The 23,724-nt window shown below is 35.7% G+C and overlaps 1 protein-coding gene across 6 annotated transcripts in view; it reads left to right on the forward strand.

Moving 5' to 3' along the window:
- Arhgap5 (Rho GTPase activating protein 5) overlaps positions 1-23,724 on the forward strand; it is a 63,358-nt gene that overhangs the window by 28,838 nt on the left and 10,796 nt on the right. For 3 of the 6 annotated variants that reach the window (XM_087552658.1, XM_087552657.1, NM_001399400.1), the window contains 2 exon segments: positions 11,954-12,101; positions 22,768-22,845. In XM_087552658.1, the coding sequence (XP_087408784.1) occupies positions 11,954-12,101; positions 22,768-22,845 (226 nt within the window). 6 annotated transcript variants of the gene reach the window in all.

Below are 23,724 nucleotides of genomic sequence, written 5' to 3' on the forward strand. Positions count from 1 at the left end.
ACGCCAGTCAGAATGTGTAAGATTAAAAAAATTAAAAACTCAGATGACAACAGATGCTGGTGAGGATGTGGAAAAAGAGGAACACTTCTCCATTGTTGGTGGGATTGCAAGCTGGTAAAACTACTCTGGAAATCAGTCTGAAATTTCCTCAGAAAATTGGATATAGTACTACCTGAGGACACTGCTATACCACTTCTTTGGCAGCTGGATGGTTTTAATCAGTAGATACTTATTCTTACTTTTTATGTTGTGTTTGAAATATCTGTTAGCATTCAAGTGGACATAATCAGTCTCAAGATTTGATTTATGAACTCTGGTACTAAGAGAGAAGGCTTTAAACAGGGATTAGATTATTCACTTAAGGGTATGAAACAGCTAGAGGAGAAAAACTCGGTAGAGTTATGTGGAGTAATAGTTGTAAGCAGTGGAACAGAAGAGGAGCAGTGACCTTTATGGAAGCTGAATAGCAAGTTTTCAGGGTGGAAGTTTAAGAAAGAATGTTGATGAGAACTTGAAAAGAATGCGCTGTTTTTTGTGTAATACCATTTTAGTAGAACGGAAAGAGAAGCCATGTATAAGTGAATTGAGAAAATAGAATGTATTTTAGAAGATTGGTGACAAATTTGGGGGGGGCATTGCATATGAACATAATTAAAAAGGAATGTGTTAGATGAATAAAATAGATGTAGATAGTAGTTTAAAATATATAACATCTATAAGAACATTATTTAAATATAACATCTGTGAAAAACAGATTTATTAACACAATGCACACAAGCAGATTGTGGCACCATTGACAATCAAGAAAGATAGAGGCAAATATAAAGAATATTCAATCCTTGCTGCATAAATTATAGAGTAGTCTAATAATGGCTTAGCCACTTCCTGTTGCCTTTGGGAAGATACTTTCTCCATTTGAGTAAGCACTTCTTTCTTTAGTCCATTTTACATGAAAATAAAAAGTAGTGCACAGTTCTCATTTATTTTTTTTACCATATATGATATATGCAACAAATGATGCATCATCAACAAGAAGCTGTTAAGTTGTAGAGGAGTTGACATTTGTAGAACTCATCAGGAGCAGAGAACTAACTCCACAATGTCCTGAGAGCTCTTTGCTTCCCAGGTTATGATCATAACCTGAAAAAAATAAGGCTTGTCTAATGGCAGCCACTTACCATCTCCTCCCATTGCTCCCAAGCCCAACACCAGAGTCATCAGTAGACAGATGGGAGGGATAGGAAATAACACATTGGCAAAAGCCACAACAGCAAAGACTAGAAGGTTATCAGCAGGAAGGTTTGAGAAACAATAAAGTGGTTCAGTATAAGAAATTGATGTAGTCTTATACCAGAATGATACCAATAGCTGTGACATCTGACTTGCCAGAGAACACATCTTCAGTGTAAGAAATGAAGAAACTGGAATTGGGTGTTAAAAGAGGAAGACATGGTATAGAGCCTGGAGGAATACTGCTCTAAGACTTGAAGTATATATTAAAATTGTAACCATTATAAATGCTATCCATGTCCTCCATCTAATTGCCTGCAGAATTATTTGAAGAATGGAGAGTGGAGGTACAAAGGCTCTAGAAGTCCAGACCCGACAAACAGCAATCTTAATGCAGGGAAAGGTTCTTAATGCTACATGCAGAGATAATGTGAGTAAGACCAAAATATCTCAGTTCTGTTCAGGGAAGAATGATGGAGGCTTCTGACAATGTAGAACAGAAAGGAAAGGTAGCCACAGAACAGAAAAATGTATTGCAGTCATAGCCACAGTTCTTTGGCCCTTGTCAATGACTGCCTGAAGAAGGTAATAAAAAAAAAAATCAAGATTAAAAACTCAAGGTTAGCAAATATCTCAGTGTTCTCAACAACCTGGTAACTGACACCATTTTCCAGAAAACTATTAACCACAAATGGCTAAGAAATTAAAACAACTAATCTATGTGCCTTCAACCTGGGAATTATCTGTGCCAAAGCCTTAGTCAGTTGTCACTTTACCATCTCTTAACAGTTGTCATCCAGTGAAATTCCTGTGATAAGAAATAAAAGATTGAACACACTGTTGTTATTTATTTGTTGACTGAAAATTAAATTCTTGTGCATTGTCTTTGCATGATAAGGCTTTCATTATTTTTACTTAAAGATATCTCTTTTGAGTAGAACAACATTTTAAGTCTATTTCTTCCCATTATGCTTTAATGATTTTCAAGTTGCTTCATATATGGTCATATCTAACATTTTTCTTATTTAATTTGTAAAACATGCCCCACCCCCCCAAAAAAAACCCAAAAATTAACCAATCAAAACAAACAAAAACACCAAGCCAGCAGCCAGCAAGATGGCTCAGCAGGTAATGGTGCTTGCTGCCAATCCTAGATGACTTAAGTTTGCTATTTGGAACCTATATGGTAAAGAAAACTACGGCAAATTGTCTTTAGACACCCACACATGTGCTTTAGGATGAATGCATCCATCCAGCATACACATATGTGGGTGCTCATCCAGTTGCTTTTAAAGAGCAAATCTGCATGTGCCTGTTAAAAAGCTTCCAACTTTTTTTTCAAGTTAGACCCTTTAAAAATGTATCGTGTGGATATGGCATATGTGTGGAGGTCAGAAGAACTGGATACCAGGGATAAGGACTAGTACTCCCTCATGCTGTGTCTGTGTGTGTGTGTGTGTGTGTGTGTGTGTGTGTGTGTGTGTGTGTGTGTGTGTTGTGTGTGTGTGTGTGTGTGTGTGTGTGTGTGTCTACGTGTCTACCCACTGAGCTACCTCCCCAGCTGTATGGCATGGAATTTTACTGGTTTTGATGTGCATTTCCCTGATATTCAATGATATTAATACTAACATTTTTTTCTTACATTTTTGGCCATTGTATGGTTTCTTTTGAGAGATACCTGTATAGATCATTTGCCTATTTTAGTTAGATTGTCTTTTTTTTTTTTTAAGTAAGTTTGAGTTCCTTATTCATACTGGATATTAATCCTCTATGAGATGAGTAGTTGGCAGATAGATTTTGCCATTGTAAAGGATATCTCGTCTTACCTCTCCTGAGCTTTGTTCTTCCCTGCTCTTTCCCCCCACCCCCCCACCCCGGTCCACGTGCCCATGGCCGCCTTTCAGCTCTTCTACTCTTCTCTCATTAATCTCTCCACGTGGGGGAAAAAAAAGAAGGGATATCTCTTCTCTGTATTCATCGCTTACTTTTCTATGTAAAGGCTTAAAAAATTAATGTAATCCTGTTTGTCATCTTTCACATTTTTGTTCTGTGTTCTGTGGTCCTTCCTAGGAAAACCATTGCCTATACTATTGTCTTAAACTGTTTCCCAAATACTCTTATATACTGCTTGTGGTTTTGAGAGTTACTACATTTATGTCTTTAATCTCTCTTGAATTTTTGTACAGGGTCAAGTTTCAGTTTTCTGAAAATATCAGAAGAGTTTGTTCCTTCTCCGTTGTGTATTTGTTATACTTTGATTGAAAGTAGAAGGCCATAGGGATGTGTGCTTATTTCCGAGGTCTCTGTTCTGTGCCATTGGCCTGTCGGTTTTATGCCGTGGCTGTGCATATTTCTGTGGTGTGTGTGTGGCTCTGTACTATCTCTTCAGACGTTATTATTATGCTTACAGCTTTGTTCTTTTGGATCAGGATAGCTTGGACTGTTGAGATGTTTTGTGCTTCTCTATGCTTTTTAGATATTTTTCTAGTTCTATGAAGGTCACTGATAATTTTGATGGAGGCTGAACTAAATATAGATCCCTTTTTATATCGTAAGCATTTTGATAATTTTTCCAACCCAGAAACCTGTAAAATCTCTTTTTGTACCTTCAATTTCTTTTTCTTTTGAGTTTAGTAGTTTTTATTTTAGTTGGTTTTCATTTTCTTGTTCAAATTTAATCTTAGGTATTTTGTTTTATTATAGTTTTTTGATGTAATTGTTTTTATCATTTATCTTCAGAAATTTTGTTAGTGTTTGAGGAGCCATTGATATTCTTTTTTTTTAATACTGCAATTTTATGTAGTTCACCAGTTAGAATAGTCTTTGGATGGCATCTTAGTTTTTCTGTATATCATATCTTCAAACAAGGATAAATTTACTTCCTTTCTTACTTGTGTGTCTTTTTTTTTTTCCCCTTGCCTGCTTATTTCTGCCTTGTTTCTGTTTGTGTGTTGAATAAGGACTAAGAATGGAAACCTTTTTTTTTTTTCTGATCTTAAAGGAAATCTCTGTTCAATGTGATATTGACTGAGGGTTTGTCCAGTCTAGCCAATGAGACCCTTTTATTTCTTAAGTTCTCCATCGATTTAAGTCTAGATTTTCTTATTTAAATGTTAGTTGAGTTTATCTATGTGACTTAAAATAGCTGTTCTTAACCCTATTTTTATGTTTTAGTTTGCCTTTTTTCTTGTTTTCTATTTTGTATGAGTCCTTGGTGGGGTGGGGGCACACGGAGAAAGATAGATAAAAGAGTTAGCCACATGCTTCTTATTTTTAACTTTAAGTTATTGTTCCCCAATCAGATTATTTTTAACTCGGCCACCAGTATATCTTAATACTCTATATGTGTGTATATGGATTATGTCCTATTTTAAAAGGTTTTTATAACATTTTAATTTTTGTATGTATGCATGTGGGCGTATATATGGCATGCATATGTATAGAACTCAGAACACAACCCGCAGGAGCTAGTTCTCTCCTTCCACCATATGGGCCCCCGAGAGTGACCTGGGATCAAATTGGGTGGCAAGAACCATACCCCACTGATCCATCTCTTACTTCTTATCATATTCCTCCTTTTACAGGAGGTTGAGTTGTTTTTGCTTAGTCCTTTTTAAACAAAATTTTAATAGTTTTCCATGAAAATTAGGAATTAATATTTTGTCTTTAATATTTTTATATGTGAGTGTGAATGCCATAGCATATATGGGTGAATATCATATCAAAGGACAACTTTGCAAACTTGGTCCCTACTTTCTATCTTGTTGAGACAGGGTCTCTTGTTCTACTTCTCTGGTACTCAGGCTATCCGGCCCTTAAGCTTCTCGCTGAGTCCTTCTGTCTCTCCCACCCATCTCACAGTGTAAGTGCTCAGATTTACAGATGCATGCTACTGCATACAGCTTTTTACCTGGCTTCCAAGGAACCCACGCAGGTACCCATTAAATCCTCTCCCCAGGCCTGTTTTTTATTTAATAACATAACTTTGATTGCTTTAAAAATATGTTTAGCTGTACAGTGTTTGTTCTTAGTTTTTTATCTAAAAATAACCTATGATAAAATTCTTGTATTGATATTTTAAATATATGTTTATAATTTTTAAGGAGATTGATTTATTGAGTCAAGTTCTTTAGTCCAAGCTGCCTTTGAACTTGGATCTTTTCTCTCACCCTAGCTGCCACATGCTGGGATTTATGAGCATCAGTCACCGTGCTAAGCTGGCTGTAGAATTATTTTATATTCATTTTTCCCATTTACACTCTTGTCAGTGAATTGTCTGACTTAGAGTGGGGATACAAAGGGAACAGCCAATGTAAGAGCATTGTTGACATGTTAAAATAAATAGCAAAGAAGTCATGTAGCTGGAAGGAATAAATCATGAAAATAGTGGAGAGTGAGGTCAAAAGGAAATGTATGTATATATAGGGATGGAATATATGACCTTGCAAGGCCATTAGTTGGGGATCTAACATATTCTGGTTGCTTAGCCATATAGGGAATTGCAGTAGAAGCACTCATAGAAATCCAAATACATGATATGATGGTAGCTTTGTAAACTCAAGTAGGTAACTGTAAAGGAGGTTAGAAAAAAAATCACATGCATTTCTGTACATTTGCTTAGCAACTAGAAGGTGTGGGAGAAAAAGAGACATCAAGGATTATGTTGAAATGTTTTTCCTGGGGAGACATGAACAAATCCCAGATATGGCACAGAGAGTACCCCAAAGAAATGCTTCCACCCATTAGTAGCTTTGTGAGCTAATGAGCTTAATTGGGTTTACTTACAGGAGCACAGATGGGGTGGGGAGTTACTTGTGGAAGCATAGGCAGCTACACCATCAGAATCCCCCTAAATCCCAGAACTGTTAGCTACTTACATATCCTGAAGGTGAGATGAGCTGTTTTGGGTTGTTAAGTCCTTTGTAGGGCTGTCTTGTGGCCACTTCATAAGCCTACCCCTTCCACAAGAGAATGCTAACAGGGTCAATGTTACAGAAGTCTTTTGTGGGTAATCAAAGATAGATACCATGCCCAGAGGACAGAATTTCTCAACAGATGACTTCAGTATGTTTAGCTTGAGCAACTTGAAATGATGGAATTACCAACCAATGACATCTATAGATACAGTTTATTTTATGGAAAACATCAGGAATTTTGGACATGTTAAAAAGTCTTAGACTTTGGAATAAATTTATTTTATATTACCGTAAAGTTCAGAGAAAGGTGAATTGGAGTATTGAGATGGTATTACCAAGAGGGTGAGTTTAGATGGAGAAGATAATCAGTCATTCATACCATTATTACAGAGTACACTGAAAAGAAAGCCATGACACAAGATTGGAGTGGTCGAGAAGTCCCCTAAAAGGACTGTTGAGAGGTGTCAAGGAAAATGAGAACTGAAAACTAGCCAATTAGTATTAGATATTTAGATACATGGGGACAAATTTGACCTGTGAGTGGCAGGAAAGTTGGCTTGCATGGATGATGTCTGCATAAAAAAAGTCTGCCCAGTATCTTAGAGCAGCAACTAATAAGAAAAGGGTCTTTTTTAAAAGGAAAAAAACCTGAGAGTAAACCCTGCTTCTATATAAAGAGCTACAGGCAGTGACTGAGAGGGAAAGTCAATCTTCCCCAGGGAAGAACCTCCTAATTGGTTATCTAATACTAAATGGTCAGCCCTAAAAATACACACATATGAACCAAACTAAAAAGACTCAGAAGGTTGTTAGTTATATATTAATTTGTGTGTATATATATGCATGTGTATAACAGTAATAATTAAAGAAAGAAGGGCCATGAATTTGAGAGTAGGGGACATGTTTCTAGAGAAGAAACTGGAGGGAAAACATGGAGAGAATGTAAATAGAGTACACATACATGATTTTTTTTTTTAAATTGCTACCAAACCCATGTATTTGGGTATATGTAATAGGAGTATTTGGTAAAAAGGTAGAGCTCTGATGGTCCTTAATATTTTATTCTAGTGTTTTTGTCATAGTGAGTTCTTTATTTTTTGCTGCTGCCAAAAAATTGTCTAAGTTTCTTCATTACCTTATTCCTTATTTGATCATTATCTAAAAAGACAGTGTCTAAGAGATACAGATTTTCTTACTTTACGGTCTTTGAAAGCCTAGTTAACTGTCTTTGCTGGGCTTAAGTTTTTTTCAGTTTGTTGTTTATATGGTTTTAATATTATTTATTATATGTTGCTGATATCATTGCAGTAAGTGGGAGAAGAAAACTTTCTCTTCTTGGTCCTGTTCACACTGAGACTTTAAACTATCTGCTGTACACTTAATTGGTAGCCTAGTTCACATTATTTGCAAATAGAATATTTGTTTTATTGTGAGTATGTTTTTGCAAACACAGATTTGCTTTTAAAATGGAAGCAGGATGGTAATGGCACACACCTTTAATCCCAGTACTCTGGAGACAGGCAGGCAGACCTCTGAGTTTGAGGTCAGCCTGGTCTACAGAGTCCCAGGAAAGCTAAGGCTACACAGAGAAACCCTGTCTCAGAACCAGATATAGATAAATAGGTAGGTAAATAGGAAGGCAGGGAGGCAGGATTGGACTATTGCAAATCAGATCTTGTTTTTCATTGGCACAGTTGTTTCTAATGGGAGAATCCATTTCTCACTAAATGTTTGTTTTTAAAAACTATAAAATATATTCTTGCTTTTTAAAAATTATGTTGAATTAGTATGAATTAATGGCTATATACAGATCAGTAGCTCTGACAGAGAGATTTAATAGTATGTGGAGAGCTTAAAAATCCTCCATTTGTCAGGCATGTAAATCCTGGGAGGTAGAGGAAACATTTTTTGAGAACAGCCCTGGGCTACAAAGTGAAATCCTACAAACTCTTAAATTTTTGAAGAACTCCCTGGATTGATTCTGTTGGCTAAGAACTATAAATTATAGAACAATAACAACAAAGAATTTTATGCATTTTAACTCATTTGAAAGATATATCTGATCTAAAACTTTTCATCTTTCCTTTTTCTTTTTTAAAAACAGTTTCTCTACAAACTCTATGTTGAATTCATTTTGTGACACCAGACTGACTTTGAACTACCAACAGTCCTGCCTTAGCCTCACAAGTGCTAAGGTCACAGCTGTATACCCATATGCCCTGCCCCAAGTTTGCAGCATGTAAACTTCTTTTGTGGCATCACTAGAAAAGTTACTGGTCACATAGGTTAACCTCCTCCCCATATAATGATATTAGAGCAAACCTGTATTAAATTGTGCCTTTTAAAATGTTTAAAATGTCCTTCCTATAAGACTGCCTGTTTATTGTATTAGATTACTAACATCAAATCTGCTTAAATTTCAAAATTAACTTTTGGCCCTGCAGTATACCTTTGGGCTTGTGCTAGGCAATCTACATTATTTTACTTCCATTTATTTGCTTGTAAGTTTATTAATTTGCTTGTATATTAAGTTTTTTCAAGACAGGGTCTCTGGATAACAGAGCCCTGAATGTACTGGATTCACTTTGTAGAACCAGGCTGGCCTATGCCTCCTGAGTGCTGGTATTAAAGGTGTGCACCATCATACCTGGCCTGTTTCCTTTTATTAACCACCAAATTTAGTGAAATATTTAGGCATTCTAAGACAAAGTGAAATCTTTTTTTTTTTTCCTCTCCTGTCCTCAATTGGGATTGCAAGTATTTCAGTCATCTCAGAGTTTAAATTGGCTTTGAAAGGCCAGTAATAAAAGTAGTATTTCTTTTTTTTTTTTTTTTTTTTTTTTTTATTAACTTGAGTATTTCTTATATACATTTCGAGTGTTATTCCCTTTCCCGGTATCCGGGCAAACATCCCCCTCCCCCGTCCCCTTCCATATGGGTGTTCCCCTCCCAACCCTCCCCCCATTGCCGCCCTCCCCCCAACAGTCTAGTTCACTGGGGGTTCAGTCTTAGCGGGACCCAGGGCTTCCCCTTCCACTGGTGCTCTTACTAGGATATTCATTGCTACCTATGGGGTCAGAGTCCAGGGTCAGTCCATGTATAGTCTTTAGGTAGTGGCTTAGTCCCTGGAAGCTCTGGTTGCTTGGCATTGTTGTACATATGGGGTCTCGAGCCCCTTCAAGCTCTTCCAGTTCTTTCTCTGATTCCTTCAACGGGGGTCCTATTCTCAGTTCAGTGGTTTGCTGCTGGCATTCGCCTCTGTATTTGCTGTATTCTGGCTGTGTCTCTCAGGAGCGATCTACATCCGGCTCCTGTCGGTCTGCACTTCTTTGCTTCATCCATCTTGTCTAATTGGGTGGCTGTATATGTATGGGCCACATGTGGGGCAGGCTCTGAATGGGTGTTCCTTCAGTCTCTGTTTTAATCTTTGCCTCCCTCTTCCCTGCCAAGGGTATTCTTGTTCCCCTTTTAAAGAAGGAGTGAAGCATTCACATTTTGATCATCCGTCTTGAGTTTCATTTGTTCTAGGCATCTAGGGTAATTCAAGCATTTGGGCTAATAGCCACTTATCAATGAGTGCATACCATGTATGTCTTTCTGTGATTGGGTTAGCTCACTCAGGATGATGTTTTCCAGTTCCAACCATTTGCCTACGAATTTCATAAAGTCGTTGTTTTTGATAGCTAAGTAATATTCCATTGTGTAGATGTACCACATTTTCTGTATCCATTCCTCTGTTGAAGGGCATCTGGGTTCTTTCCAGCTTCTGGCTATTATAAATAAGGCTGCAATGAACATAGTGGAGCACGTGTCTTTTTTATATGTTGGGGCATCTTTTGGGTATATGCCCAAGAGAGGTATAGCTGGATCCTCATGCAGTTCAATGTCCAGTTTTCTGAGGATCCTTCAGACTGATTTCCAGAATGGTTGACAGACTAAGAGAAGTCATGAGCCAAATGGACTTAAAAGTAGTATTTCTTAAGAGTGAATTACAACAATTAAGGCTTAACTAGACAGTTGACTTTAAAAAAAAATTAATTATATGTATGTGTGTTTGTGTCCCATGTCTATTCACGCATATAGGTATATGCATATGAGTACAGGTATCTATGAAGGCCAGGTCCTTTGCAGGAGCAGTGTATTCTCTTAACCACTGAGTCATCTGTCCGGTTCCAGATATCTTTCTTAATCTTAAAAAAATAATAACTTTTTGATGTTGCAGACTAAGAACTCTTCACTTCTTCTTTTCTATTCATGCTATTAGACTCTAGGCATTAATGTTGATTAAGTTGCATGGTTTTTTGGCAATTCTCATTATTCCTATAAACAGACAAAAGTCAGTTTTGCTTCAGATTTTCTTTTCCATTCAAATTCTAATACACGTATTAGTTTGTAGCTTGAAAAACACCACACTTCTTCCAAGAAAAAAGAACTTAGCCACTTTACCTCTGTCTACCTTTTAAGTTACAGTCTCTTCTACTTCCTTGCACATAGCTGTTTTGGTGATGGTCATTTGGAGAATAAAATTATAGGCAAGTTAGATTTTGCTCCAAAACACTCTAGTGACTTGAAAATAGTCACTATAGCCTTATAAGAGGTGCATAGCCTTTCTTACCAGAAAGTGGTAGTGACTGAGGATTTGAAAGTTAGATTTTTATGAGCTCTGGTAGTTTGCTGTGTGAAAGAACCTGAAATTGTTCAAGATATCCAGCCTAGAGACTAAACCAAGGTTCCTGTAGAAAGAATGGGGAAAACGAGAGTTATTCGGGGCATAAGGTATGATGATGGTGTCTGTGCTTCCTCTCTTGCTGCTCCTTTCACTTTCCTCCTATTTGTATGTCAGCAACAGTACTAATGGACTAAATGAGTACGGCTGTGTGCAGAGGGGAAGGGGTGTTACTAGTTTTTTGTTTTTTTGTTTTTTCTGGTTGTTCGGTTTGCTTTATCAGGGAGAATAAAAAATTGTAGATGAAGTTAGGCTGAAAGAATCTGGGGTGTCAAGTACTCTAACTTTTTAAGTTTGAAAACTTCATCCTTCTGTCCTTCAGAGATCCCCAGCTCGGTGTTTGCTGCAGAATCATCTGCAGAGATAACATCTAATCCAGAAAGGTTGATTTAGAATCCCCGGAATAGTTGCATTTCAGACAGTGTTTAGTATATTTTTGAGATGTTTACTTTCTAGTGAAGAATACATTTTCTTTCTGATACTAGATTTTGAAAACTCTTGTTTAATTATTTTTCTTTTCTGAAGATGTTTTATATGTTTCTTTAGACAATTAAATGTCTAGATGTTAAAAATGTAAAGGAATAAATTGTAAAAAAAATGTGAAAGAAGGCAGCTGGTGGTGACAATTAAAAGTTTATAGAGTCAGATAACTTCATTTATAATCAGTCAAGAATAATTTGTTCTTACAAATAAAAGTTTATATAAAGCTACAATTTACCTCAAAGTTGATAGATCACATATAAAATGAGGAAGGACATTTGGTATTTTTGTTAGTCCTTTATGTTAACATTGAGAAACTTTTTCCCAATCTCTTGTTATTTAATTTTTCTAACTTCTAGACTTTCTTTCCAAAGAGATCATTTTCCTATAGTCAGCTTCTTGTCCCCCTCCCTGTCCATTTCTGTCTCCATTGTTCAGTTTTTATCTAGCAGAGTTTACCAGGGACAATATTAGGAGGCATTTGGATTGGATGTAGCTTTTAAATACTTCTTTTTGATCCAAAGTATTTATTTACATTGTTTGGTAATAATCTGGAGAAGATAAACATTAATAGTTTTAATTTGAATATGTTTTCTTGTAGCAGAAAAAGAAAACTAAGACCTTCAACCCACCAACACGTAGAAATTGGGAAAGTAATTACTTTGGGATGCCCCTCCAGGATCTGGTTACAGCTGAGAAGCCTATACCACTATTTGTTGAGAAATGTGTGGAATTTATTGAAGACACAGGTAGGCTAGAAGAATCAATACATGAGACTTGATATGTATTTTCATTTTTGCTATAATAATAGTTTGTTAAATGTGATATGTTAAACTGTATTTGTGCTTAGTGTTCCCATTAGTGTCATCTTAGTCTCTCTGAGGTAGCTATCTCATACTCAAACTTTTCATTGTTAATCAGTAGTGATTTTGAAGATCTTTTCTTGAACATAACTATGTTGAAAGTTAAGGTGTTAAACTTACTTAATTCTGGAATTTATAATAACTTTATCATATTAAGAGATTGCTACTATGATTTGAGTCAATAATTAAATACTTTTTACTATTTTAAACCTGATACTATTTATGTTACTTACTCTACACATGAATAATTTTCTTTAGAAGTTAAAGCCATAATTATACATTTGTAAATGGCAGTTCATTCTGTGTGGTGTTACGATTTATTGATTCAGTAGTTATAGCTTGATGTCATTTTATGTGGTTTGAATTATGTTTATAAGGAATGTGTATATACCTCACAGTTTGTAGTTATGGAACTTTCTCCTCTCAGGGATTCTCCTGTCTCTTATCTACCTCCTGAGTTCTGGGATTAAAGGCATTTGCCAACATGCCTGGCTATTAAGCATATTTTAAAAGAACTCAAGTTAACCATGAGCCTGAGTGACTGGGTGAACTACAATTATAAAAAAAAAAATAAAGGCATAAGCTTTATCAGTTTTAGCCTTATTTACTTGCAACACTTTTAGTTATATATAAGGATTGGGTTTTTTGTTGTTGTTTTGTTTTGTTTTTTAAAAACTACTATAGCCATTCATGTCTTATCTAAATAATCATGCTCAGTTTTGCTCATGGATGCCTTACCCTTTAGATGAGTTATCAGCTTACTTCTTTACAAACTGGTATGTACTTGATGGGGAATGGTGACTTTTGGATTTACTAAGGGGTACAATATAGCAAAATACTGTTATTTACCAGCATAATATAAATTTATATTTACATATATATAACCAAATATATATTCTTATAGTTAACACAGAGTCAACGTTTGATCTGCGCATTTAATCTTTCCTTCACCAAGCACTTAAGTGAGTTTTAGACAAATTTCTTGTTTGACTTTAAGACAGGAAAAACAAGATTTTTCTAATGTTAGCTCTCTGCTTTGGAGTTAATGATTTCTCATTTTCTATAGTAATATATTTAGATCTTGTGAATCCGACTTATTTGTTGTTTGTTTCGGGAAGGAATTCCTTGTATTCTAGGCTGACCTTGAACTGTTAATACACATACTTCTAGTTACTTTGGTTCAGTTCACTAGCAAGTAAGACAAACTATAACTAGATTCTTCATATCCTACATCCACACATGACTCCAAGTTTTCTGTTTCTTTAAGATAAATGAACAGACTTGCATCAGGGCCTTGTACATGAGGATGTTCTGTATGAAGGAGATCACATCCTCGTAGATCTTCTGTCATCTCTGCAGAGTTCAGTTTTGACGAAAACCCTTCAGGCTGGATGGATGTTAATTTTATGACAAAGTTTGTCTGCATCTTGAGAGAAATCATAACACTTTTTTAACTCAGTTTCAAGTAGTAAATTTTATTGGTTGGTTTTCAAGTAAGCTAGCCTTGACTTCCTGGGGTAGATACCACTGGTTCTTAATGTTTATATGTTTTATATATTGCTGGATTAAATTTGCTAAAATGTTAAGGATGCAGATTATTGTTTGGTCTGATACATAGAATTATTTATTGTAGCAAGGAGATCTTACTCAACTCACTACGTATTAAAAGATATTTTCTGAATAACTTTCAGTTTCTTGCTATAGGAACTTGTCATAGATATGGACTATTCTACTGGTTTGTAGAGAATTTTCTGTACATGTATGAGGCTCTTGACTGTGTATCTCTACTTCTGGTGCTATGGCCCACAGATTAGGCATCAGTCTTTCTGACTTCTTATCTGTATCTGCTAGATTGTCACGGCTCTCAGGTTTCCACCTCCTTTCACTGAAGGAGGCACTAAATTGGAGCATTCAGATAGTTTATCTTTTCCATAGGGAAAAGCAGTTTTGAGCTGGGTATTTAGTACTTCTTATAAAATGTTGAGTTTTTTCCCCCTCTTTTTAACTGTTTGCTGTGGGAGGTCAATTTTCATGCAGTTAATCCTTCATGGTAGAAGTAATGTCTATATTAATGCAAATAGAATCACAGTAAAACATATTAAACAGTTTCAAAATGGTTTGTACATGCTGCATCTATTGGATATGTGTCTGCAGAGCTTAGGAAAGTATTTTGGTAATTGTCAATATATAAATATTAATGTAACTTTATCTTAGTAGATTCAGGATCAACATTTAGAGTAAGAAGAAAAGTTCAAAATGTAGACAGATTATGCAAAAGAAAGGCTCTAAAACTAGCAGAAGAAAATAAGGAATCATAATTATCAACATCAAATAACTTTTTATACAATATATTAAGGTAAAATTTATGAACTTAAAACTAACCATATTAAAATGTACAACCCAGGAATGTGTATTGCACTTAGTGTTGTAGGCCACTCCTCATCTTGTTCCAGAACACTTTTATAGCGCTAAAGAACACCTCATGCTTAAGAGTTTCCCACTTTCTTCAGCTTACCAGTATGCTTTCTGTCCCACTAGATTTATTTATTTATTCTAGATATATTATTTAAGTTTAGGCATGTAATTATGGAGATTTTGTCTAGTTTCTTTGACTTAACTTATTTTTGCGATTCACCTGTGTTGTAGCATGTATCAATGAGATTCCCAGATTTTGTCTCCTTTATTTGGTAGACACATTCAGGTTGCTTCTACCTCTTGGCTATTGTGAATAGTCCTACTGTAATCATTCATATAGAAAGATTACTTCAACTGTTTTCTATTATTTCAGTATGTTCCTAGAAGAATGGAATTGCTGTGTCATCTAGTAACTAATTTTGTTATGGTACTGTCAGACTATTTCCCATAGTGGATACTGTTCTGCATCTTACCAACAATGTATTAAAGGTCAATGCTGTTTACATCATAGCTAACTAATACTATTGTTCTGTTTGCTTTTGTGCCTTAATTATTACTATTATTTTTTTTAATATGGGTTACATTTTGCCTAGATTATTTTGATAGTATTGCCATAGACTGTTATTTTTTAATTCACAAATGCTTGGTTTGATTTTTTTTGTGTTTTGGATTTTTCTTTTCATTTATTTAACTACTGGATTTTTTGGTGAAATATTTGCCATATACAGTGTTTTAAATTTTGATCCTGTAATTTGGCTGAATTTCATTAACTCTGTTTGTTTTTGGTGTGTATTCTAGTAGGTATAGTTTTACTTCTTTATATTTTATATGGCTTTGTTTCTTTTTATTGAATTTCTAATGCATTGGTGAATCAGAGCGTGAAAACAGTACCTTTGTTGTATTTCTTATCTGAGGGATAGACAGTTTTTTTATCATTGGGATATCAAGGTGGTTTTCTCATAAATACTACTTACCCTGTTAAGGAAACTTTTCTGTGTTTCCTGAGGCTGCCATAAGACTTTTAGAAACTGCCTAGAATAAAACTAGTTATTTTGTCAACTCTGAAGACTAGAATTCTGAAATTACAACATCAGCAAGACTAATGCTCTGTCTGAAAATCTAGGTAGAATTCTCCTTTGCTCTTGACTTGTTATAATCCCTCATCTTACAGATGTGTCACTTCAGTCTTTGTCTTTGACATTTTCACTGGGTGTGTGTTTTTTCTTTTTACTTATTTAAAAATAATTCCTTTTATTTATTTCCTGGGTGTGTGTGTGTGTGTGTGTGTGTGTGTGTGTATACGCGCGCGCGCGCATACGCTCATGTGAAAGTCAGAAGATGAGTTGAGGGAGTCAGTCCTCTCCATCCACTATGTGTCTGAGATGGAACTTAGGCTTGGCCTGAAGCATCTTTAGCCACTGAACCATCTCACTGGTCTATTTTCTCTTTTGATGTTGGTATCAGTCACGTTGAGTTATTAAAAATTCACCCAACTTCAGCTAATAGGACCTTATCTTGATTCATTATATGCAGTAATCAGAGTCATCTTTTGAGGTTTATGGGTTAGCCTTACATACTTTTCTATTGTTGTAACACCCCCCCCCCCAAAATTAACTTAAGGAACACAGGTTTAGATTCCTCATGGCAGAGATGGCATGACATGGTGGCAAAGTAGCATTTATGTCTTTTCTTAGCTTTTGGAACTCTGAAAAACATAACAAGACTAACCAGGACTCATTCGTGGATCCTCCATTATTGGTTTTGGAATACTTTTTGCTTCTTTAAAATAGCTTCTTACCTATGTCTATGTTTTCATGCTTTTGTTTGTTTTATTTTGCATTTGTTTTTGTTTTGTTTTGTTTATAGAATGTTTTTGTTTATAGAATTTGTCTAATTTGTGATGAAATTCTAACTATTATTTACTGGAACTTTTTTTGTAGGGCTAACAGTCATTAAAGAACTATTTCATTTAGAATTCTATTCTTTAAATAGCCTCAACTCACTATCAGATAATTGTCAGACAAAAGTTGTAGTTACTGTCACTTGAATTTAACAGTTGCAGGTGTTATGTTTTTCAGAGTTCCAAAAGGTAAGAAAAGACATAAGTGCTACTTTGCCACCATGTCATGCCATCTCTGCCATGAGGAATCTAAACCTGTGTTCCATTACCTTTCTCCAAACTCCCATTAGTGACCCCTGCCCTGTCCTCCAACTTTTTATGTTTATTTTTATTGTTATTAAATAACTACCTAAGTCCAATTAGTGCTTCCCATATTGATGTGGGTTTTGGAACCAAATGCTGAGACATGAGACCAGAGCAAATACCCAAATCAGAGTGACTTTCCTCTCACTTGCCATTAGCTATGTACGCAGCTGGAGTCCCTCCCGCGTGCACACACCTATACCCTCCCCCCTTCCTGCGTGCTGGAATTCTGATTGGCTTGTTCATATGCAGTAAATACAGCTACGGCGAGTTGATGTATTCAGCATCCGTGTCTAGGAGTCAGCTTTTCATAGCTCCTCTCCCCTCAACCCCCTTTCCCCCAATCTACCGACTCTTAAGTTCTTTCTTCGTCTTGTACTGTGATGTTCCCTGAGCCTTGGGTAGAGAAGGTTGGTGTGGATGAGCACTGGGTTACTTACACTCAGCATTTGACCAGCTATGAGTGTCTGTATTAACAAGTATGGGCTGCACACAGAAGCTTCTCTGACCAAAGTTGAGAGAAACACAGATCTCTTCCTTGGGTTCAAGACTTCCACCACCACGAGTTGTGGAACTCAGGGTCCCAGGTTGTTTTGTTTTGTTTTTAAGATGAAATGAAAATAATGTATATAATATATGCTTTGTGAATTTTTAAATTATTATATGTAGTGGAAATAACAAGTGTTGGGAAACCATTGTTACTTTTAATAGAGATCAGTTAAAATGGCTTTTAATTTCTTTTTTCAAAAAGTAGGTATTCATTTTAGTTCAGGAAAGTTAAAAAAAAAAATTGCATGCACTCCTGGTCCGGTGGCATTAACAGAAGAAACTTGTATTTGATAAACTGGGAAAGCACTGCCTTTGTATGTTACTCATGTAACATTTTTTTTTTCTAGAACTGTCACATACTACTGCTAAGAATTCTTCCATTAATATTAACTTTGTCACTATTAGCTTTTAGTATATGAGAAATCTCACAGTGAAATTTCATTACTAATACCATTAAAAATTAGGCAAACATTTATTTCAGTCATTGTTCTGACATATAGAATAGATAGCCTCTTGAACTAGTAGCACATGAATTTTTTACATAACACATTAGTAAGCATTTGATTAAGAAACATTAAATCCTGTTTTAAGTAAAAACATTTCTACACATTTGTTTCTTTTGCCTTTACTAAAGTACATTTTCCTAGCTTGAGTAATTTATAGTCATTACATTTATGATGCCTATTATGTATACCTGATTGATACCTGTGTATGGGCCAGGGCCATCCCATTTATAGAATTCCCTTCCAGATCTTTCTTTTTGTACTTTAATATGTTAATATATTCTGAGCTGCCTATTGAACATTTCTGGTTAAAATGAGATGGCTTGTACTTGTCAAAATTAAGATGTAATTCATCCATCTTCCTCAGAATACCTTCTGTTTCTACTTGTTTGTAACAATAGCAGTTGCATTTTCCCAGTTGTCCAAGTTAATCTGACTTAAAAAGAAAATACTGGCTTACATAAGGCCATTTTCATACATGGACAACACATACTTGAGCAATTTTAACTCATTTCCCACCCCCTTTTCTTTCTTGTCCCTCTCTTGATCTGACTTCTCTATTGTGCCCATACTGTTAACAGGTAATCCTGTTTTTGCTACTTTTATATCAGTTTTCTATATATCATATTAAAGTCTATTACATCGCATTTGTATTATTCATTATCTAGTTTTTTTATTTTGATTCTTAAAATATTGTGTATGGGGCCCATGTGTGATTTCACTTTAATTCCACCATTTGGGAGGGCACAGCTGGTGAATTTGAGACCAGCTTGGTTTACATAATGAGTTCAGGCCAACCAGGGGTCCATAGTAAAACCGTGTCTCAAAACAAAAACAAAACAAAAAACAAAAACAAAAAAAAGTTTGCACATAGTACTGACGTTCTATACCCTAGTACTTGATGCTTTCCTTTTACTATGTATATATGTTATGTGTGTATGTAATTTTCAGTCTGTATGTTGAACAGAAAAGAGAAAATGTTTTCTGAGTCAGAGTATTTTGTCATTCCAATTCCCTGCAAATGACTTCATTTTTCTTTGTGACTGAATACCGTTGTATACGTGTATGTACCACAGTTTCTGTATTTGTTCATCTAATGATAGATGTCTATTTCCTGGCTCTTGTCAGTAGTGCACCAATAAACGGGTGTGTGATGTTTCTGTACAGTGTTAGTAGCCTTTTGAGTATATAAGCAAGCGTAGTATAGATATGTCATATTTAGTTTTCTGAAAAACCTTCATATTGGTTTCCATAGTGGCTACTACACAAGTTTCATTCTCACCAGCAGTTTCATTCTTTCTCCCCACATGTCATCTATCCAACATAGGTGCTGAACTCAGGTTTTCTGCAAGAGCTTTAACAGCTAAGCCATCTCTCCAGACTCTCCACCTCTTAGAGGATAAGGGAGAGAGAGACTGGGCCAAGGCTGGCCTCACACTCACTCTATAGCTGAAGATAACACTCAACTTCCCATCCTCCTGCATCTACCTCTGACTACTAGGTTTATGCATGTGTTACCCTACCCCATTAAAGGAATCAACTCCAGGGTCTTGTGCATGCGTGATAGGCAGAGTCATTTTGTGTTATTCCTTTTGTACTTGTGTGTGTGTGTGTGTGTGTGTGTGTGTGTGTGTGTGTGTGTGCGCGTGTGCGCGTTTGCGCGCGCGCACGCTCAAGCAAAAAATGCCTTTACCCTCTGAGCCATCTTACTGGACCTTTATTTTTGCCTTTAGGCATGGGGCTCATTCTAAGTTTGCTCCTTTTCCCCGTTAAGTGAAGCAAGGGATAAAACTCAGAGCATTGTATGTGCTGAGCAGGTTCTAACCACTGAGCTGTAACCTCAGTACAGCACACATCCTTTATATAACCCACTAAAGTGGAGGGTGGAATTACTTTTCTATATGATTAGATTATTGATTAGTCATTGATTTCTCCTGATGAGTATTAAAGGTTTTCTTGTTCAGTGTTGAATATGATGAATTCTTCTTGGGAAATTTATTTTTCTTATGTGCTTATGATCAAGACTTCTTAGTCTATAGTATTTAAGTATCCAGGTGGTACTGGCTTGGTGTTCTTGATATGCCTTAGTTTCAAATGTCCTTATTTATCAACTTTAAGAGATAGCTTTGCTAGGCATCTTTGTTGGCTATTACTTTTAGGACTAGAATTAAATTATGTCAGGATTTCTTGACTTTGACGGCTGCTGATTTCTGATGTGTTTGACTCTGTGAATTGATGTTTTTGCTTTATTATTTCTTTGCTTACTATTTGCGATTGACTAGAGTTAGAGCAAGGTTCTCTGATTGTTTAGGATTCCAAGTGCCTTTTCTTTTTAAATACTAAATTCTTTTTCCAGATTTCACTAAGTAGACTATAGTGTTTAAGCTTTATACTTCAGAAGTCTTGGGCTTGGTCTGTTGATTATATTCTAAAGTTCTTAGATGTTAGTCGTATTTTTCTTTTATTAATACTTTATTATAGAAGGTGCTAAATTTGGTCAGATTCTTTTTCTGTATGAATTAAGACACTAAGTTAGATTTTTCTCCTGCAGTCTATTATTACATTAATTAATTGATTTTTTTTTTTTTTTGGTGGGTTGAATTTTGTTATTCTTGAGTAAATCCTGATTGGTCTTGATGTATAATCATGATCTCCTGAGTTCACCTGTTCTTCCTTCCTCAGCCCTTTAAGTAGCTGAATACCATAGTCACTTGATGAACCTTCCATCTCTTTACATTCATATTTTTGCCATTGATCCTGTGATAGTATCTTAGAGGCTGCATTTTTTTTCTTTTTAATCAATTAAGAGGAAAAAAGGAGAGTCTAAGTTAGCTTTTTAATTGTTACTAGGGGGTTATAACTATCATCTTAACTTTCTTGGTGTTTTTAGAGACAAGGTTTCATCTTGTAGTTCTGGCTGTCCTAGAACTCACTATGTAGGCCACCTGCCTCTGCCTCCCAAGTGTTGGGATTAAAAGTATACGCCACTACCCCTACACTGAGCAGCATATATTAAACTTTTTAATGGTCATGTTTTAATTCAGTTTAACTGTTTCAAACTATTTTTTGCCACAAATTATATCTTTGCAAATTGTGTGTCTGTTGATATAAATTGATGTATTTGTGGTATAATAACCACAACAAAAAGAGAAATTATAAATCAAAGCTGAAACACTTATGGCTTATGACCTTAACTATATATTTTTTTGTTGTTTTATGTTTTGTTACTGTTATAACTTCAGTAGGTCCCCTTGATAGTTAATATTGTCAACTTGATTTAATCTGTATTCACCTAGGAGATGACGAAAATTCTGGATTACCCTAAACTGGATGGAAACCATTCCGTAGGCTAGAGAGGAGTAAAAAGAAAATGAGCTTTGCATTAGCTTCCAGCCCCTCCCCCACCTCCAACTTCCTAACATTAGATATAATGTATGTAGTCAGCTAGCTGCCTTCTGTTCCTGCTCACGTGACTTGCTTATCTTGATGGACCTTAACCTCAAACTGTGAACCACAAGTAAAAACCATTTTCCTTAAGTTGTTTCTATTGGGTATTTTGTCATAGCAATAATAAAAGAACTAATATACTCCTTTCTCCAGTTCTCACATCTAAAAATATTTCTAGGCATTGCCAAGTAGTCCATAAAATGCAGTGTCTCCCCTGAGAAAACCACTCCGTGCTGTGAAGCACCTTGAGGATGACAAGCACTAACACTACATCCACATGTGGTATTTCAATAGGGAAACTAGTTCTTTTATGTTCAACTAGTCTCTACCCAAATGATTGATGCTAATCACATCTGGTTGTGGATACGTTTGTGTGTGTGTTCATATGTTCTACAGCTCACCTGTGTGTTGTGTGAATGTAGGGTCCCAAAGTTAATATCTAGTGTTGTCCTCAGTTACTCTCTTCTTATTGAAGTAGGGTCTTTCACTAAATCCAGACCTTGCCAATTCTATCTAATCTCTCTAGCCAGCATGCCCTAGAAATCCCAGTTCTGCTTCAAGAATGGTAGGTTATAGGTGGCTGCCAACTTCGATCCTCAGGATTGCAGTGCAAGCACTTTATCCATCGAGCCGTCTCCCCAACCCCTGATTGTAGATTGCTAAGTATTTGCTTTTGGTTCTTTTAGAAAAGGGTACATTGATTTTACACGTACGTTTGTATATGCATCTTGACAAATACCTGTCAAGATATAATATCTACATCACCTTTTTTGTCCTTTCCGGATTTTCTAGTCACCAGAAAGTTGCTTTTGACAAATGTTTACCTGTATTTTAGGTAAGAATTCCTTGCTTTAGGATGTCATATAAGTTAAATATATTTTGTTTCTGGCTTCTTTCCTTCCTTCTTTTATTTTTACTTCTTTATTTTTTGAGACAGGCTTTTGCTATTGAACCCAGATTGGCCTTAACCTCATGATCATTCTGCCTCAGTTCCCCAAGGGCTATGATTATAGACATATACCACCACATCAGACATAACCTGGTTTCTTTCACATAACCTGAGTATTTATGAGACTAATTCATGTTGGTTGTGTCAGTGATAACTCATAGTTTTATAGCTATGACCCTGTGCTCATAATTTTTCTGAGCATAAATTTTTGTTCATTTTATCTTCACAGATTTCTGAGAGTTGAAAATTTTCCCCAGTATAATACTTTGTAAAGCATGAAATACTTTTAACCAGGCAAATGGAAAAATATAGTACGTTGTCCTGTGCAAAGGTCCTGACGTATTACTTCAGGAATGATACTAGACATCAATTTTCTAATATTTCTATAAACTGTAGTCACAGTTTGACTAGTCGCTAAAGTTATAGAAGTATGCATCTTCTTCAGTACAGATATATGTGTTTATAAAATATGTTTTAATTTCTTAGGATTATGTACCGAAGGACTATACCGTGTTAGTGGAAATAAAACGGATCAAGACAACATTCAAAAGCAGTTTGATCAAGGTAATATAATTGCAAAGTAAAATTATTGTCTTTCTGTTTTCTGTGTTAGAATTCTGCAGTAGCAAAGTTGCTGTTTTTATTTAAAACTTACAGAAATGGATATGGAGAGGAAAGCATTTAAAAGTGTAATTAGAAATATTAAATATATAGTAATTGCCACAGTAAAAAGTATAGAACTGGGAAGGGTCTGTCTAAGCACAAACAAGAAATACTAAGCCTAGCATGGTTGGTGCATAACGTTATTCCCAGCACTGAGGAGGCAGAGGCAGGAGGATCTCTATGAGTTTCATGACAGCTAAGGCTGCATAGTGAAATTGTATTTTTTTTTTTTTTTTTGGTTCTTTTTTTCGGAGCTAGGGACCGAACCCAGGGCCTTGCGCTTCCTAGGTAAGCGCTCTACCACTGAGCTAAATCCCCAGCCCCGTGAAATTGTATTTTAAGAGGGGAAGTGGATGGGGAGGGGGCAGCAAATGTTGATTCTTTTAGTCTTCTTAGGAAGGTTGATACTAGGCAAATATAAGAGAAAATGGGAAATAATCAAACTTAAAGTGCATTTTAGAATAAAATATTTGAGACAGTTGAAACAGTTGTGTAAAGAAAGTTCAGTATTCTATCTATATTTTGATGTGTGAAGGCTTGAAGACAAGAAAGGGATCCAGGTAAAGCAAATATTTTGAGGTAATTATATATAAAAAACAGTACTATGTAAAAGTGCTTTTTTAATGTCATAGAATAATCTTTAGGAGCAAATTCAAAAGTGAGTGAACTCCATGTGTGAACAAAGATAAAACTAAAAAATGAAAATTAATAGAGGAAGTAAGTGAATATTTTTATAGCCTTTGACTGGAAAAGACCTAAATTTGCTAAGGAACCTAGGAA

The sequence above is a fragment of the Rattus norvegicus genome, chromosome 6 (genome assembly GCF_021556685.1).
Source record: "Rattus norvegicus strain SHRSP/BbbUtx chromosome 6, alternate assembly SHRSP_T2T, whole genome shotgun sequence".
Lineage (NCBI taxonomy): Eukaryota > Metazoa > Chordata > Mammalia > Rodentia > Muridae > Rattus > Rattus norvegicus.